Raw genomic sequence first — 19,331 nt, forward strand, 5'->3', positions numbered from 1 at the left:
ACAGCTTCATGGGAACTAAATATAAGTCAGGGATCAACTCCCAGAATCTGCTCTCATTACCGTATTATTGTCTGAAGCAACGACTAATCTCTTCACTATACAAGGAGCCTCAGAGGCTTGTTCGGAGGCATGTGGCTGTACTGATTTAAACTGCAGCTGACATTTTACAACAGTAGGTCATTCCAATGTCATGCTAAGCAAAGTCTGGACCTGCCCGACTTGACACGTTTAATTCCATACCAAGTACATCATGTTAGTTATTGCTCTCTGGCTTCCTTCAACTGCACTGGTGAATCCAGCGGCGCTGGCGCTGTTGGATCTATTAATCCATTGATTTATGTCAGCATTTAAGTCGGAATCTGCTTCTTCCTCCTGAGAAGGTTTTTTTTTCTAGGATTGTGTGAGAACTGCGTAGAGTACATTTTGTAGGAATCTTAAGCGAATGGTCAGACAGGATGAACTTACAGTCGTTCCAGCTTTGGTAGGTGACTGAATGATTCTGGTTCCAAAGACTCAATGTTGTTGAAGTGCAGGTACCTGGAGAAGAACAAAGTGTAGACAAAGCACAGTAAAAGTGGATTAGGGCTCCCTGTCTGACTAAATAGAAGTGCATGGTCCTAGTAGGCCCAAAGAGATGGGGGTAAATGAGAACACCGACGTGTCCTCCAGTCATCCCTGTTCACCTGTCCACCCCCGACACTTCATATTACTGAAAATAACCACCTCAGAAAATATCTAGTTGTGGGTGAATGCAGCCGGACGGGAGGAATTCGTACATCAGGCATTCATCCTGGACAGCTGATACACAGGGTCTGAAAGTCTTTGGCTGAAGTTTGAAGTTTGAAATGAGATTGCCCACAGGTGAAAAGCAAGCGCGACGATTATCTCATGGAATGCAAACATAATTTATGCCCCCAAAAGCCTTTGGGCTGAGAAAACATAAATCAAACCGTAGGCTAACAAATAAAAGGTTAGGGAAATGAGATCCAACTGAATGGTAACTGCAAGTTCAGGTGCAGTTGGGTGTCTGCTTGTTTAGACATGGAAAGCAGCAAAACAGACTGAAATGCAATATTCCTCTAGATGTCTTCCACACACACACAAATCCACTTTAGTTTTGTCTGTAAGAACATCTCAACTGTTGATTCTTTCCTGTATTTTTACAAGCTGTACTGGACACCCAACATGATGTCTGTGGGTGTTATGGAGGAGTCAGAGCGGTTTGATGAAGACAGCAGTGAGATGAGTCCTTCATTTCCCTCTCAGATCAATCAGCATCCCACCACAGTTTTTTCATTACACTTTCAATGCTATTTGTGATCCAGTATAGCTCTTGAGGTATACTTGAGGTATACTTGAGGTATACTTGAGGTATACTTGAGGTATACTTGAGGTATACTTGAGGTATACTTGAGGTAGACATGACATCAAATCAATTAGCTGTGCTTTTATCTGTGATAAGAGGACTAGAAGTTGGGCTGCACAATTGATCGAATATTAATCACGACCACCATTTTGGCTTCACACAACTAAGTGAATAGCGTGATATTGATTTTAGAATGTGTGCTCCGCTTACAGAAAACTTTGCAGCATATGAAATCAAGCGCTTTCTAACCAACCAGCTGCCAGGAGGCCAGCCAGATGTTTTTGGCTTCACTTTTGGGGAGCTGTCGTGCTGCCGCATGCAGCCCGTAATAAACTTTCCTGAAAGAGTAGAAGAGTAATATACTGTATACTAACTGTTTAAGGGAACAGACGGGCAAAACAAAACTGCACTGAACACATGGAAGTCTTATTTTGATGCAAAGAATTTGTACGTTTGCAGGAATGTCAGACAACATGGAAGTGAAAGCAGTGCTCTGTTAATTAAAATGTAAAAGTGCGAAAAAACATTTTGACCCTAAAAATGAATGGATAATAATAATCTCAATATTGATCAAAAAACAATCGTGAGTAGGGCTGCACTGTTGCCTCACAGCGAGAGGGCCTGGGGCCGGTTCCCGGGCTGGACGGCCCTTCTGTGTGGAGTTTGCATGTTCTCCCCATGTCAGCGGGGCTTTTTCTCTGGGTTCTACAGTCCAAAGACATGCAGCTCAAGTGTTGACTCTAAATGGCCCGTAGGTGTAAATGTAAGTCTGTCTCTACTGTATGTGTCAGCCCTGTGATAGTGTGGAGACCTGTCCAGGGTGAACCCTGCCCCACCTGCGACCCTGAACAGGATAAGCGGTAAAGATGATGGATGTATAATCGTGATTATCATTTTGGCCATAATCGTGCAGCCCTAAGTAGAAGATGTCCCACTTTGCATTCACGTTGCTCTGTCCCTGTGTGACCCTCCTATGCTGACTAAGAACCCCACTGGCATGCTGATAACGTTAACAGGTGAGTGGTGGTGGCTCATATATGAATGTAAGTGCATATCGCCTCAAAAAGAAGCATGTGACTTCAGGCTTCTGTTGCCCAGTGGGGATGAAGAAGAGCTATTAAAGTATACGCAATTTGGCTCAGAACTTGCCACCCACATATGAAATCCTTCATTGCTGTAGCAAAGGTCATAACAGCTGCCAGGCAGGGAGCCTGATGTTGGGATTGGTTTGACGTGGTGAACCGGTTCAGTGCAGTAAGTCATGGTCTCTTATCGACAGACTACAGGGATTATTTCTGCACACAGTGGTCACACAAGTTCTATTACAACTCTGAAAACACAATTGGTATTATTAACATCAATCAACAGTAGCTAGTGTGTTTTTTTCTTTTCAAACATGCACGTATACAACAATACAACTGTTGTATTGTTTTTTGTTTTTTAAAAGCAGCACAGAAGTTTCGGAGTGTCAAGACTCACAGGAAGCAGCTTGGTGTGATCACACAGACGTAACATACAGAATAGCTTTCTGACAAATCAACACTTGGAGCAGGTCACAGCAAAATGGAGCAGAAGAGGAGTTTCTGCAGCAGCAGGAGAGACGCGAGTCAAGCAGAAGCTCTGACTCCAGCACCACACTGCGAGCACTACCAGCAGCACACGGCTGGATAACATGCTTTGAGCTTTGCATTGGGGGGGGGGGGGGGCAAATATCTGTGTTCCTGACCACAACACTCATGCAAAGGGGTCAGAGAGGGTCAGCGCGGCATACAAGGGGGGTGCACACACAGCATGCATGGTGGTGGTGGAAAAGTGGTAGAGGGGCGCACGAGGGGGGGGGGGGGGGGGGGGTCACAGCAGTGACAAGTAACTAACAGAGCTCCATGACACCCGTGTAAGGCCTACACAGTCATGTCATGCAGCATTCATAACAGACCAAAACACATGATGTCAACATCTGTGACATCTCTGTCACTAAGGACCAACAGCTTGGGTCTATGGTTACTTCCTGTCAACTGATGCTATTCACATACACTGCAACAGGAAACAAACTGGGGCACATTTGGAATGTTATTCCGTGACAACAGTGTTCCGAATGTGTCAAAGTTTATTTCCTGTTGCAGTGTCTGTCAATGACAGGAAGTAAACATTGACCCAAGCTGTTGCCTTTCAATGCCTTTCAGTTGAACCGGTCTGTACATGACTTCATTTATAGACCCTTTTATAGCAGACGTCATCAAAACTATGCGTGCGCATGATGGAAAAGGAAGTGGAGTTTTGCTCCATTCATCCAGACGAGTCAGCGAGATTTAAAATAGGATTAAAACTGTCACCAGCATCAAAATGTCTGCTCGTTGCACCTGTTTGGTGGTCAGACTTGATATTCCAAAAGCGGACTCAAGTTCTATAGAAATTCTACAAAATCAGGACCGCTTCAGAGAAACAGGTGTTTCAGCGTTAACTGGTGACTTCCAACCGATTGCGTCCGTGGTTGCTTGTAATAGCTTACGTAAAGGGATGGTAGATCATAAACACGGCTGAGTCTGTATTTAAAATTGATTGAAGCCTTTTAAAAGGACACTTACATGTTCTGTTGCTGTTGGTGCTGTTGGTGCATTCGGCTGAGAGTCTCCAGTTAACACGGTCACTGGTTAAACTGAAACACTGGCTGCGAGCTATTAAACGTGTTGACTACCACTGCACTGTCTTTAGTGTCTATTTCAAAACTCAATAAACCTCAATCAACCACTAAATATCAGGTCACTTGTTAACGTATTCTACTACTCACTAATCACTAATTACACAGATCTGTAAAGCAAATGTGTTTAGGTTACAGTCACCTGTAAATTCACATTGCATAGCTTGACAAGCTTTTGGACTCCGCTGTACGTCATCGTTGTTTAGAAACTGTAAAGGGGTTTATAAATCACATTAGACCATGTAGACATTACCAGGCGTCATGGATCTCTCGGGGAGGGGGGGGGGGCAGACAGCAGGTGGGAGGAGGAGCAGCTGGTCGAGCAGAAGGAAAAGGTGGACGACGAAGTTGGTCACTTACAGTTGCTCAAGAGAGACAAGCCCCTTAAATGCGTGTCTGTCAATTGATTGGATTTCATTCTTGTACAAATAGCTGAAAGGAGAGATAATCAGTAACATTAGTAACACTCACACACTCACACAGGATCATCTGACGTCTGCCTAGTTATTATGAGAGAAAGTAGAGAGGATCTGATTGTTTAGATGCCGTTTTTAAATGAAATGTATGCTACTACTTGTACAGTCTTTACTGCCGACTTAATCTATTTATTTAAGAATATACTACACTAGCCTGCTTCACTGACATCAGGAGATGTAGCTATGGGTGGGCAGATCTTTGGAACACTTGTACAGTATTTTCACTCAGATGTGTTTGACTTAATTAAACAAGGAATATTTGATAGATCATTGTATTTGGTGCTACAATTATTATTACACTAATCAAGTCAATATAGGTAAACAAAGCTATTCTACACTCATTAAGACTTGTACCCTCTATAAATCACTCATGGCATGTATTACATTCAGTCAATGACTCCTAATAGACAAACATTCACATTATAAAATCAAAGATTAGATATTTGCACATCTCAGGAAAAATATACACGTGCATCAAATAAAAATCAGTCATCAATGGACAAACAATAATCCTTGTGTGTCTAATCTGTTCTCCATGTCTCCTCTTTTGTCAGGGACTTGCAGTAATATGCAGCCTGAATTTTAGCACCTATACGTGTGCATGTTTTCCCTCCGTCATCCATGTTAAAGTGATGTGATACTAGGAAAGCAATGGCTTCAAGCTGTTCTCTACTTCACTCTCCCCATGAGTGGAGTACTCAGGATGAGCCCTGACGACAGACACAGATCTCCTCACAGGTGATGCAATGTATGGAAAAATAAACATGCAATAACCTCTCTGTGTGAACGCTATCAGGTGTCTTACTGTGGCCAATGAAAGGTTTATACAAAAATAAACAACTTTATCATACGTAACCAGAGAAATAGTCAAAACAAATGGAGCTAAAAGTGACATTCATAGAGAAAGGACCCTGCCTTCATACACACTACTCTGCTCAGAGGCCATTCACGATTCATTTCCATGCAGAGCTATTCTGTACAAATAGATTATGGCAAATTCAGACCATTGAGTGTAATGACTTTACTTTGGTGACATTGGAGAAAGCAGACGTATTGTTGTGACTCCATGTAAACGGCTTACTACTGCAGGAGCCTGTGATTGTGTGTGTGTGTGTGTGTGTGTGTGTGTGTGTGTGTGTGTGTGTGTGTGTGTGTGTGTGTTTGGGAGGGAAACTGGATTTGGAAGTTGTGGGCATAAATCTCAAGGGGCCTCACTTTAATGAGCAGATATCCTTTAGTGGTATTCCTCATCAAGAAGTAGCCAGAATGCATTTTAACATCCTGACTTTAATTAGAACAATCCCTCACCTTCTTCCTCACTGTTTCTCTGAGGTTTTTGGTTTAAGACTTGTGGACTTTCTCCATGACTGCTGCTGATCACTTATTTAAATGATCTACATTAACATTCACAAAAACAGAATCTATACGTACAAACAAAGTAAGATACAGTATGTACTGAAGGAAGCTTCTGTGTTGCTACAATAACACACTGATGCACAATGGCAGATGGATGTAATGCAACTGAATGATTAGAGAAAGATCAAATAAACAGTGGCAGGTTCCCACAAAGAGGGCCGTTGACCTCTGTTTGACTTGGTTGTGGAGGTGGTCGAGGGAGTGGACCTCACTGGCGTCCAAAGGAAGTGAGGAGGTGAGGAGGTGAGGAGGTGAGGAGGTGAGGAGGTGAGGAGGGAGATACCATCTAGCCCCCAGCTATAGACCACTGATTAGGTGGGGGAAACTTACCCTAGTCACAAAGGCTTTAGATCAACTCTGCTTTTCAGTGAGAGGGGCATTGTAATTAAAAGAGCTACTAAAGAGCCACAGGACTTTATTACAGCACAAAGAGAGAGGACATGTGAGGATATGTCAGTGAGCTGAAGAGAGAAACAAAAGGAAAGCCCACATCCCTTCTACTCACCCCTCTTCCTTCTCTCTCTCTTTGAGCTGATATTTATGATCGTGTCTCAAGTGGGCAGTGCTTGTCCAAGATGTTAGCTGGGCAGTGATGTAACAGTATGTCTCGCTACTTCTTTACAGGCCTTCATCAGTAGTTCCTGCTAATATATCTATATTCATATTTTTACTTTACTAGCCAACATGCAGACTCCTAGCTTTGCCTAATCAGAGAGCACATCGCATAACGTCGTCTTCAGTCTTAAAATGTACAGTACATCTCACCAAACTAAAGTATATCAAGCTAATCAAGGATACCCTTCCCTATTTCAAAGAGTCCTCATACCTGAGCCCAGACTGTGCTCTCAGCACAACGTAGGCCAGTGGGATGATAATGTAAGTGACTAACAAAGGGAGCAAACTAGCAATCCCTCAGAAACCTTGAGGCTACACACGCCTCAACAATCTGTTCTCCACTCAGAAGTACAGAGGAACAGACAAAGGGAGACTTCTCATTGATGCTGTTTCTGACACATTTTCACTGACTGAGCAGTCTAGCAACATCAGCTGTCTTCCACACTTCCACTCAACGAGCATGTGTTTATAAAGACGTGTTTCATCATGCTTCATCTTCTGTGGACTGAACTGCTTCAACAGCAAATAGACATGAGGGCAACTTACAGATATTTGAGGTTTTCCAGGTCTTCAAACGCCCCCCTGGGGATCCTTCGTATATGATTGTTGTTGAGGAGGCTGTGAAGGACAGAAAACAGGGTTCTTGTGTTGTTACGAGATGGACAGTAGGTTTGTCCTGGCCTCATTGTCAGTCTGCTGTGTCCGTTTCAACGCAAGATGCAGTCATTCACAGTAAAACATACGGAGGAGGTTTTTATAGTCATCAGCTTTGTTCTGCAGTTTGAAAGCGTCATGATTTAAATGGTTAGTGATCACTTGTTCCCTCTTTTTGTGTAGTGCTGGATTATTAGATGCGTTTCTTCTTCGAACAACAAAAAAGAAAGTTTCTGACTTCAAATGTACACTAACTTGAGAGAAGACAAAAGGCTCTCCCCTTCAACAGACATTGCAGACATATTTCTGTCTGTATGACAGTAATATTGGACTGTAGTTCACTGAGGGTGTGTTATTGTTCAGTGTGTGGAAGTGCAGCCAGGAACCATGAAGAGCTCTTCAGGATATAAAGCCCTCAATAGGCTTTCCTCTTGTCTTGAAACCAAATAAAGCACTCGGTCCATGCCCTGCACATATTCTCATGTTCATTAACTATGGATATAGAACTGGAGCTACACATCTTCACCTTTACTATGAAAGTGCTTTCACTGCTGCATTTAGTGCACATTTCTACTTTACCTCGCAGCAGCCACAGCACACATGGATGAGGAAGCGTCTCAATAATGTTTGCAAATATTTGAATAAGGTGAGGTGTGTTTGAGTTATTCCAGCAGTCATCTGAACAGTCTAAATACTGATATGGCTACATAAGTTGAAGGTTGCCTAAACTAATAAGTGGCCCATGAAAACCACAAAAACCTGGAACATTTCTGCTTTAATAGCTCAGCAACGCGCCATCTAGCAGGCTGGACATATGATACATAGCTCTCTGGGTGGAAGTGGAAAAATAAATTCCTCATAGATTACGAGCTGACCTACATGTGTGAAACCGAAGCAGAACAGAGCAAGAATGTACTTGTGTGTCTGTGTGTGTGTGTAATACAAACAGGACTTCCTTGGGAAGTGACAATTGCTCCGAATGCTGTTTTAAGGAAATTGGCTTGGTTCATCTTCAGTATGAGCCTTCTCGATTTCATTGCATGTTCATAGCAACAGGATGTTATTACTATTAAACATCATTTAGAAAACAATGTCATACCAGAATAAAGGTAATATATGCCTACAACAGTTCACAATCATGTAGCCGGAGCAGGCACAAAGACTTACAGTGTGTTGAGGTTCTTCAATCGTCTGAAGGAAGCTGGTTGTAAATCCTTGATTTTATTGAACCTCAGGTCTCTGTAGAGTAGAAGAAATCATATTTATATCAAGTATGTTATAGACGTGGAGGCAATACACATCAGCATGAACTGTAGTCCACAGCAGAGCCTTCACAAAATAATCCTGAAGGATAATTGGAAACATTACTCATTTCACGAGAATGCCTTTGTCCAGCTTTGATCATGAGGGCAGAGTAATAGAAAGAAAACCATCACAGGGCTGGTGGCAGCAGTCAGCAGTGTCATGACAACAATATGCTTTGACATAATGCCACTAATCACTCTTGGTCTTACAAAGAATGACTCAGCGCCCTGTGAAGGTGAAGTCATTCCTTCAGCCATGTGGCATTACCAGCCACAGCATGACAAGTGATGTGAAAGTGGAACACTGATGTTATGTTTGTGGAACTTAGGCTGTAAGCCATCTGATCTTCAGCTAAGCCATTTACTAAATGTATTTTCACAAGATGAGTTGTGTAAGTGGAAGCAGGCCTTCATATGAGCAGCTCCCACTATTCCTAACAGCATTCACACCCTACCAACGTACAGGCTGCTTTGTCCCACAGCTACAGCTACCACAGTAGACTGTTGCATTATTTGACCCAGCATGGCATCCTGAGAAAAGAGTCTATTGAAAACACTTCCAGCCACAGAGAAGAACACACAGCAGATGTATCACAGCAGTGAGGAAAGGGAGGACTACATCTAGGGCTGCAACAACGAATCGATAAAATCGATAAAAATCGATTATTAAAAGAGTTGGCAACGAATTTCATTATCGATTCGTTGTGTCGCGCGATTATTACGCCACTCAATAAGTCGCGGAGATGTTTGAGTGTTCACAGCAGGCCCGGTCGCCTGAACACCGCAGCTAGGAATAGTGGAATAGGACTCCGGTTCTGTAGCTGACGCTGACCGGCGTATAAACGTTGCCATGACAACACCGGAAGTTGATTTACGCGATTTGTATTATTTTTTGTTTATTTCTGCAATTATAATACATTACATGTATTGCCATTTTGGGTACCTTGTGTTAAACTCGTAACTGCTTCGCCGTTGTTTTACTTATGATAGACGAGCTTTTGTTTTTGTAACATGACCATTAAACCGGAAGTTAAGCGGAGCTCAGAAAGATGAGAAATGGTGGGAGAAAACAGCGACTTTTTTCTTCCCATTCTGTTATTCTACTGCTGGTCTACCAGGCGAACACGGTAAAGTTTATTCAGTTAACTCATTAAAGTACTGTTATACTTGTAGGTGATGAGAGACAGAGTATTTTGGGTAACCCACTGAACCCCACTCCTGATATTAGTCCATTTCTTTTTTTAAATTATTACTTTAACAGCTCAGGGATGTTCAAGCAACCTGTTAGTGCACTTTCTGAAGATGTTTTGCACTGTGAATTTACACTGTCAGCTCTGTTTTTGAAAAAAGGGTTAGAAATGAATGCTTTTTTGTTTTTTTATCCGATTCATCGATTAATCGAACAAATAATCGACAGATTAATCGATTATTAAAATAATCGTTAGTTGCAGCCCTAACTACATCCGCCGTTCTCCTCTAGAAAGCCCAACTCCCCCAGTAAGAGCTCAACTGTCTCCCAGCATTCTAGTCCGCCAACGACCTTACAAAGCAAATACTGGGACTGGGTCACACAGACATAATCTTCTCCAATGATTAAAGACGCCAGGGTGATGAGAATGTAGAGATCAGTCTGCTCAGTTTGAAGGAGAAGCGTTTTGTCTGTTAAGTGATGTCAGACACAACCTGTCCTGCTATGAAATCCATCCCAAGCTTCAGGGCTGTGGCAAATACTTCCACACTTCATTCCTAACGTGACGTTCCAATTCTGAATCAACATTTGAATGTTTGTATGTCTATTCATTGCGTTCAGAGCTGGTATTTCAGCACAGTTGCAGATAAAGACCAGACTACACTGATACTAGTCTTACATATGAAGAATTACAACTCCAGCGGTGGCTAAGTGGGATTGCTTCCGACTCTTGTGATCCAAACTCTAGTACGTTGTGAAGTCCAAAAGTCAAAATTGACTGATTAAAGATACAATTCATTAGAAAACCTCAATAGAAGCTTTGTGTGTAAAAAATGACTTTCGATACAGCCCTACCAGGTTTACATATTGATTTTACTCTATTCATTTATCCATTAGTTTAGCATTACTCTAATCTATTTCCCTTTGTGCACATTGGGCAAAGTAAGCACCACAAAGCTATACATTCCTGAGTTTTTGGTTCCTCATATTTCTGTGAAAATGACGGCCAAATGATTTGCTATCAACTGACTTCATTGTGGGTGAAATGTTAGGTCATTGGCTCTGTAACAGCCTTCACATATGGATGCAATCAGAGGGAGTCCCACTTCTTCACATGCTGACTTCCTTCCATATAGACTGTGGAACATCCTTCAGCTATGATGATACTGTTGTTTCTGGCATCACCTTCAGTATGTGTGTGAGAAACCTCTCTGATGTTTTCAATGTCAAGATAAGACATCAACACATCAACAGGTTTAATGCACCGGGAGCACTGAGGAAATGTCAAAAACGTGTTGAGTGGAGAGAGGGTTGACGGTTTTCACTGCTGGGTGAACAGGACCCAGGGTGTAGAGTGCTCCCCTGACATGCTGAGGCAGGGCTGTCCTGCCTATGTGCCTCCAGCTAAGAGAGATAAGGTGAGGAGGAGGAGGAGGAGGAGGAGGAGGAGGAGGAGGAGGAGGAGGAGGAGGAGGAGGAGGAGGAGGAGGAGGAGGGGAGCAGTGCTACGTGCTGGTTCAAGCAGCAGCCATCACAAGTGCATACATGAAGGCACTGCTTGTGATCTCTGCTGGGGTCAGTCTAGTCAATGGAAGGGTCACAGCATTCAGTCAAAGCTTTACCTTGAAGTGGCTCACACAGTGCTGTCCTCTATGCTGTCAGCACATATACCCAAACCCCTTCAGACCTACTGTCCTGACTTCTCTCACTAGTGATTGCTGAGAGTCAATGTGAGTTTGTCAACTGAAGCATTCGTCCTGGTTGGTGGTTATTATTTTGGCCGTGTGTCTCACTGGTTGAGTGTTATCTGTGGCAGCAGGCTGTGTTTACAGCATCAGCTGCAGATGGAAGGTGTCTGGAAGTATCAGCACCGATCTATCCCACAAGAGCTCTCAGGCTAGCAGTGAGTGAGACTGAAAAGTGGCTTTTGACTCTGAACTGTGCTGTGTTTGTCTGAGTGATTGTTTCGTCTGTGCATCTGTTAATAAAAACCTGGTGTGTGTGCCAAAACCTGAGGCTGCCCATCCACCGGAGCCCAGAGACAACCACATCAGCAACAAGGCTCTTCTTTTATGATGCTAATTCACAACAGTAACACTAATACAAATGCTCCTGTGGCAAGCATGACAGCAAAATCCCCGATTGTTACAAATAAACAGGAAGTAAGGACTAAACTTTGTCAGAGGAACAAGAGGATCTATCAGGCTGCTTTGTGATGCTGTACTGGAAGTGGAGCACATTTAGTAAACAAAGTATTTGTCTTCAAGAAATCACTCATTGAGTGTCCAGAAAACAATGAGCATGTTTTTATGATATTTGTTCCGGGACTTATCAAAAGTCCCATGAATGTGTATTGATGGCCCTGTGCCAGAGGCAGCTGTACCCAGCAGAGGCTCACACAAAGCTGGCTCAGTAATGACGGAGCCATGGGAATGTGACAGTTATAGCATTAATACAGTGAGGGCAAAACTGAAGATCATTTGTCACTTACACACACTTAGGCTCATAATTCAAGTTGCCGCGGTGATAAGAGCGGAGCCAAGTGACGACAGGAAAATGATTTTTAAGTAAAAGATGTAATGAAGATTTACTCCTAGTCAGAGTTTTGTACTGTACAAGAGACTGGAAGCCTCATTTTATCATCACATGCTGTTGTTTGCACTGCAGCTTTTTGGCATAAACTAAACTCAAGGCGTACATTTCTCAAAGAGAATTAGAATGACCTATTTACACCAGACAAGGTTTGGGACCCACTGTGTCTGAGATAGAGGTGCACTGAGGGACAGAGGAACTCACACAGGACGATTACACTGCTTACTGTTTCACACAGCAGCAGCTCTACTCACACCATTCTGTATCGTGTGAAAACACTTTGTCGTCTTTTCACTTGGCAGACAACCAAAGTATGAATCACAGCCAACATCTGGTAAGGACTGACTTTATCATTATTTCATTGATGAATTATGTTGTCTGACAAAATCAACATCCACACTGTTTATTAACAACACCTTTTGCTGTATAATCAGCTCCATCCACATTCATGTGGACGTGGTCTCTGGGGGCGACACATGTACTACAACCCTTAGTTAGTCCTCGTGTAACTTAATACATCAACAAAGGGTTCACAGCAGTTGATTCTAAAAGAGCACACAGAGAGAAGCATCCCTGTGGTAGGCCTGTATGTAGCCACAAGCCCCCATCAGTTAGTAATGGTAACCATAGCAACAGACAGCTGTCAAATCAAAAAGGGATTGATGGAAGTAAATGATCATGTCCGTCAGTGACACTGATAACAACCATGTGCTCCCTTAGCCAGGCACCTCCGAGCATCGACACTCACAGTGAAGTGATTCACTACCAGCATCGTATGCTTGGCTGGGTAGCAAAGCCTCTACGCTGCTTCAATAACGCTCTGGACAACTAGGGAGGAGCAACACATCTGTGTGGCACTGACAGGATATCACTATATCTAGTCTATTTCATTATGCAGCGCTCTACATGACTTCACATTTGCAATCTGTTAAATATGTGGAAAACCTGCAGAAACCAGAGCACAGGTGAGCAGCTGAGCCACCACACGCAGATAGCTCCTCTGTACCACAGCAACAATATGTGTCCTCAAACTCCTGCACATGATGGTGAGAATGAGACTAATATGGCAAACCTCAGCCAAAAACAGCAGGCAGCACTAACAATGACACAGCATTCAACGTGTTTGTGTGTGTGGCAAATGATTGTCCTGCATCCATGTTTGTAGCTGAGCGGTCAGACCACTGGCATGATGTACAGCCTAAGCTCAGCAATGACTGGAAGTGAGAGGACAGCTGGAGTGCATTTGCTAAGAAAACAACCACTCTCAAAGCACGAGCAACAGAAAGTATCTGGCACTGCCACTGATGTGCATATCTGCAACCATGGCATTTACCACGGTAGGTTTAACAAAGCAGACTAAAGTCATATGATGCCAAACTGTTCAAATGGGGACTATAGCTGCAAGGAAAAAGTTTCAGAAGAGGTTTCTCTAAATTCTTGTCTGAGCCAGGACGACGAGTGAACCTGGCTGCTGCCCAACTCAACCAGCATCTGAGTTCCATGTGTGGACCTCTCCTCTCATTCTCTCCCCCTCTAGTCAGGGGAGTCGTTTGGCTTTGTGACACATGCCCAAGTGGGCTTGCCAAGGACTCTTGGGCGTGCATGAGTCATTCTTAAACAAGAACATGGCCGGCTCCTCACTCTGTTGGAGGAACAGTGAACCAGGATCTCCAAACATGGCTGCGACGGTTCTTTGCAAAGCACATCCTGTGTAAAAACGACATGGATTTGCTTCTTGTCAAGGGAGAGCTGGAGGACAGCAAGAGCCCAACAAAACCCTACACAACCTTTCCTTAACCACTGTCCCATCCAGGTCTGCTCACAAATATCCTTTCTTCAGCTGGGAATACTGAGTAAGTAGCTGCTCAATTAACGGTGATGCATTCAGCACTTTTCCTAGGCATCTACTGGGCCTTTTTTGACCTTTACTAACAGTATTTGTCGCTTGCACTTACGTCACTGAGCCAATGTACACCGCAGGCCACAGCTGGTACCACTGCTCTCCACAGGAGAGTCAAACCCACAATGTTACATCATTTTAGACCAGCATGTGGTTCATGTGGTTTTGTGTTCATTTGTTAGAAGCTGCCTTGGCCCTCCATGAAGAACAGTATTCTATCAAAGTGGTTGTACACATTTCTGCAGTAAGCTTTGAAATGTAATCACCATCAATATGGTTAGTAAAAAAAGGTTTAAAATAACCAGAATTCTGGATTTATTCAAGAACTTATTGAGAGGAAATGTGAACCAGTGTTCTCCTAAATTCACCAGCTGTCCTGCATTAGATGGGCAAAGGAAGGGGCCAGTGGAGGTCCTGTCAACAACTATCTTGGGCCCAATCTCCCTGTGCAAATGAGTGAAGCTTTGGGGATTTCTGGCTTTGCATTCCATAATGCTGCAGAGACCGAGCGCCTCACAAAGCCTGACTGCAGCAAATTCCACACAATGGAACTCCACTTTCCCGCCCTGACTCACTGTTTTAGGCCGTGAGCCGGGTGAGGGGTAGAAGACCTTTAGACAGAGAACAATGGCTGGCCGCTGACCACCAGGTAGTTCTCCATGCAGAGCTCACAAATGTGTCTGCTTATCACAGCCATTACCAGGCTGAAGCATGCTGTGCAGTTACAACCTGTGACACAATCAACCCCCCGACTAAACTCACTCAGCAGCCTTCCTGTCCAAAACACCAGATTCTACTCATGATCTGGACACACACACACACACACACACACACTGGACTGAAAGCTAACACTGAACACTGAACACAACTTTTAACTTCCTACTACTTCTGTGAAGTATGCAGTTTATACAGTAACTGTGTTTAAGACCCTCATTCATCACAGTACACGAGAAACTTCAGTCCTGATTACCGATATCTGGGCTTTGGGTATCAGCTGATACAGAGTACTGATCAATAACAGACCCATTGGAATACGTCCCTGTGCTGGAATCACACAATTACAAAGGACAAACTAGTGCTTTGACAGATTCACAAACTGTACACACGGGTATAGAACGGCCCCGGGGTCACAATGTTGAAAGTATTTGTTCTTGTTACATCACACTTAAAGCACCATAAAAAGAAGATACAAATATATTTCAAGATTACAAGCAAGCAGCCAAGATGTCCAAACATGGAACACAGAGCTACTGACTTGTGAAATAAAACTACCTAACTGTGATACTGCACGTCGTACAAAGAGGAGGCACAGAGGAGCCAAGAGAGAACATGAGGGAGATCTCCCCCGAGACAAAAGGGAGTTTTGTACGTACGTATAACTATCGCTTAGCACATGAGTAATGAACTGAGCACTGACTCTGGAGCGTGTCTTCTCATCCTCTTACTATAGTTACTATCACTGATCTAGTTAGCTGCTAGCTCTCAGTGGGTCAAAACAGAGCTAACAGCTAACGGAGCTAAACACACAGAGACAGTAAACTGCAGTTTAATGTGACAACACTACAAGTTAACAGTAAATAAATCTATTGAAGTACTTTATCAGAGTACAGATTGGAGGGAAAAGTACTTTGAGATTGGAGTTTTACATCACTGTTTACATTTGACCAAATTTCTGTCAGAGATGAAAGTAACCAGATACATTTACTCCTATTCCGTCCTGAAGTACACTGCTGAGGTACTTGTACTTTGATAACCACAAAGTGTATGTAGCCCCAATGATTACAAAGTGCTTTATACATTTTAAACAATAAGAAACGGTGAATAATCTGAATATTTTAGTTTCTCGATGTTTGAATGGTGTTTTTATTGAGCCACTAACGACTTACAACTATAGATGATAATAAAGTAAAGAAACAACATTTTGGTTTTGGGACGGATTACCTTCTTCTTGAGCTGCTGAGGTAATACCAGTAAAAAACACTTCATATTTGACAGTGCTAATGTAAAAGTAATCATTTCTCAAACACCAGCAAATCCCCGGGAAGGTATGCAGCAGTGTCATTACAGAGAGGAAACGCAATCCACCGTCATGCCTCAAACAGAAAGTCCTTAGAGAAAACAGCTGAAAAACCATTCAGGCCGCACATAACCTCAAAAATGTGTGGAAAACGTCCATGTTCCTTGTTCCAAGTGTCTGATGGCTCAAAGCCCACATGCAGCAGTACTTCTGAGCCAATACTTTGTATTCTCTACTGCCGTGGCCCACAGGAAACACAAAGATATGTTTTGAGTTTCAGGACGTTGAAGAAGACACTAATACTCAAAAACTAATCATATGATCTCATCCTGAACATGATACTGTATAGATGCATATAGAGTGTCCCAGTCTGAAGCTAAAGACACAACACAGATAATAAGCAGCATGTGCACCCCCTGGTATCAAATCAATCAATCTCACACGGATGTAAGCGACTAAAGCATCATGATGAAGGACATTCAATGACCAACACAACTGCTTGAAATCATGCCAGCGAGAATACAGCTTTAAAAATATACCAATAAAGAAAAATGTATTAAATAAGTAAGTAGGAGTATATATTTGTAATGTTTAAACTATGTTTTGTTGCCCAGCAACAGATGTGACCAACTGCTTTACCTGTCCATCAGATTACACTACCAGTGTGCTAAAGGGTTGTATGGTGGATCATCTCACACTCTCATGATAGCGTCATTGGACATTCCTAGATGGCATGCTGCCAGGTTGGAGGAGGAACGCAGTGCCTATACATATGCAGCACATAGCTACAGGTCAAGAGTCTCTAAAAGCTGGACCACGATGACTTAATCCTGCTAAACTCTTGAAACCTAAGGACCTTTGTTGCAACAGTATCGCTCAAAATTTAACCAAAGACCAAAGGAGAAAATACACGAACAGTTAGAAGCTGTACACTGTGCACTCCTCTAATCCATTAGGACCACCACGCTATGAGGCTTAGTTTGATCAGCCGCAGCAAACACACCACAAACTGCAGCCAAGGAACCGACTCTTAGGTGAGCTCAAGTGTGGTGTCTCGGATCTTTCCCTGCAGAAGAGCAGTTTGGACATTTTATACAGCAGAATGAGTTAGAGCTGGGCCGGAAGTAGGAACTTCATTCGTGTCCTGACATGACAGCCGAGCAAGGGGGGGAAGCGACAAGTGGCTGCTGCTTCAAAGCTCTGTAGCATGAAGGCTTCTGGGAAACCACAGCATGCTCTCCTGATTCAGACTACACAAGACCTAAACATGCCTTTCATTGCTGTGGAGGCTTTTTATCTTTCCTTTGGAGGTATCTGGGCAGGGCTGCACCATTGGCTCCCTTCAAGGCTGTGGGCTGACCCCAAATGACAAGAGGACAAGGCTAATTCATGCTGCTGTGCTACAGGCTGGCTGAGTGGCTCTTTGTCCCACTGTGCACAGGCTGAATGATGCTATTAATAGGTCCATGCATGGACTAAATGCACAACAAGATCGCAGAGGCCAATTAAAGACAATGGGTGCCACATATTTGGGAGATTGGACAGATCTGTCACTGCAGTTCTGAGAAACTGTGGCCAGCGACATCAAAATGAGCTTGTTGAGTTGGGTGACTGTAGCAGAGAGCGCCTGACAACCAGGACCACGTTCACAAGTGCTTGTCAACTGAGAAGTGTTTCCTTCCTTTCATCTCAGAGGGGGGAAGTCAAACGTGGAGTTTAACCTGTGCAACAAAACCCATCCAAGCACAATGATGGCTTCTCTGACTGCAGAGGAGGAAGCAGCTTTGGGAGCTGCTCCACATAGTGTCTCTGTGTGTCAGGTTCCATTGTTAGAAGCAAGCCGATTCGTCAAGCCTGTCCTTGAACAAGAATGTTTTCAGGACACTAAGACTGTACACATTTCACTAGAATTCATCAACGCATGTCTCCATGTTACACTTCAGTAGCTCTCCATACGAGCTCCTTCATGTAGGGGAACTCTGGCGAACAGCCCTCCACATTGCTGGAGGCCGACTTCACCAGCTGTGTGACCCTAAACCCCGTTCATTAACCTCTACAGCCAGCAGCTCAACTCACTGGCAGGTGTCACAAATGGGTGAACACTTTCCCAGACATTGTAATAACCTCTGCAGTACCACAGGACCCACACTACTACTTTAATCAGTGTTAAGCAGTTACAACAAGTTTGTTTTAACACTGTGAATAATTAACGCAAAGCATATCATCCGTTATAACTTTACCACAGGCCTCAAATGTAGAAATAATGAAATACACAGGCGTTAAGTATTCATTGCAGTCCGGTTTGGTGTGCCCCGGTGGGCGGGTGGGTTCCCGTTAGATTTGAGGGGAAAAGCTACTTACAGAATGGTAGTCTGAGGAGAAACTGCTGGCACGGTTTCCAGGTTTAGATGCATACATCTCACGGTGGTTCGGAAGCATAAACAGCGACTCGGACAACAAAGCGCAAACTGCGGTCCGCTGGCGAGCAGTAACAAAGCCACCGCGAGTAGACACGGAGAAAAGAGCTGGCCAGCCCGCAGCGCCATTGCTAGCAGTGAGCCGAGCCGAGCCTCTCACACACTAACGGAGAGTTGGCTCAACGGGGGGAGAGAGAGAGAGAGAGAGAGAGAGAGAGAGAGAGAGAGAGAGAGAGAGAGAGAGAGAGAGAGAGAGAGAGAGAGAGAGAGAGAGAGAGAGAGAGAGAGAGAGAGAGAGAGAGAGAGAGAGAGATGGGGCAGTGTGTGTGGAAAACTGAGAGGAACAAATTGACGATGTTCAGTTGTAAAGGAACATGCCTGAGGCTGGGACATCTCGTGAGACATATTACAGTTGTGCTATAACTCCCGTGGTTGCGCCTGGGACACTAAGAAATAGGATCCACTGATCAGTGTGATCAGGCTGGAGGTGGACTGGTGCATAGCAATTCAAGTTGTACATAATATGAATGTTTTTGTCATTTTAAATGTTTACACTCCTTATGAAAGTAACCAAAACGAGGATGAATACCTTCATAGGCTCACTTTTATAAGTTCCTTTATCAAAGAAAGTGCATATACATGTATATTTGTTGTGGGGGATATGAACGCTGATATCTCAGATAATAA

The 19,331-nt window shown here is 43.5% G+C and overlaps 1 protein-coding gene across 1 annotated transcript in view; it reads right to left on the minus strand.

Moving 5' to 3' along the window:
- The window catches only part of pxdn (peroxidasin), a gene marked incomplete at its 5' end in the record, with an annotated part of 49,874 nt that extends 31,101 nt beyond the window's left edge, over positions 1–18,773 (minus strand). Inside the window, 5 exons of the mRNA XM_079175087.1 lie at positions 466–537; positions 4,425–4,496; positions 7,118–7,189; positions 8,393–8,464; positions 18,589–18,773. Of these exons, the coding sequence (XP_079031213.1) occupies positions 466–537; positions 4,425–4,496; positions 7,118–7,189; positions 8,393–8,464; positions 18,589–18,773 (473 nt within the window). The remainder of the gene's footprint in view (positions 1–465; positions 538–4,424; positions 4,497–7,117; positions 7,190–8,392; positions 8,465–18,588) is intronic.
- Positions 18,774–19,331: the final 558 nt, after the last annotated feature.

The sequence above is a fragment of the Pholis gunnellus genome (genome assembly GCF_910591455.1).
Source record: "Pholis gunnellus genome assembly, chromosome: 15".
NCBI classification, from domain to species: domain Eukaryota; kingdom Metazoa; phylum Chordata; class Actinopteri; order Perciformes; family Pholidae; genus Pholis; species Pholis gunnellus.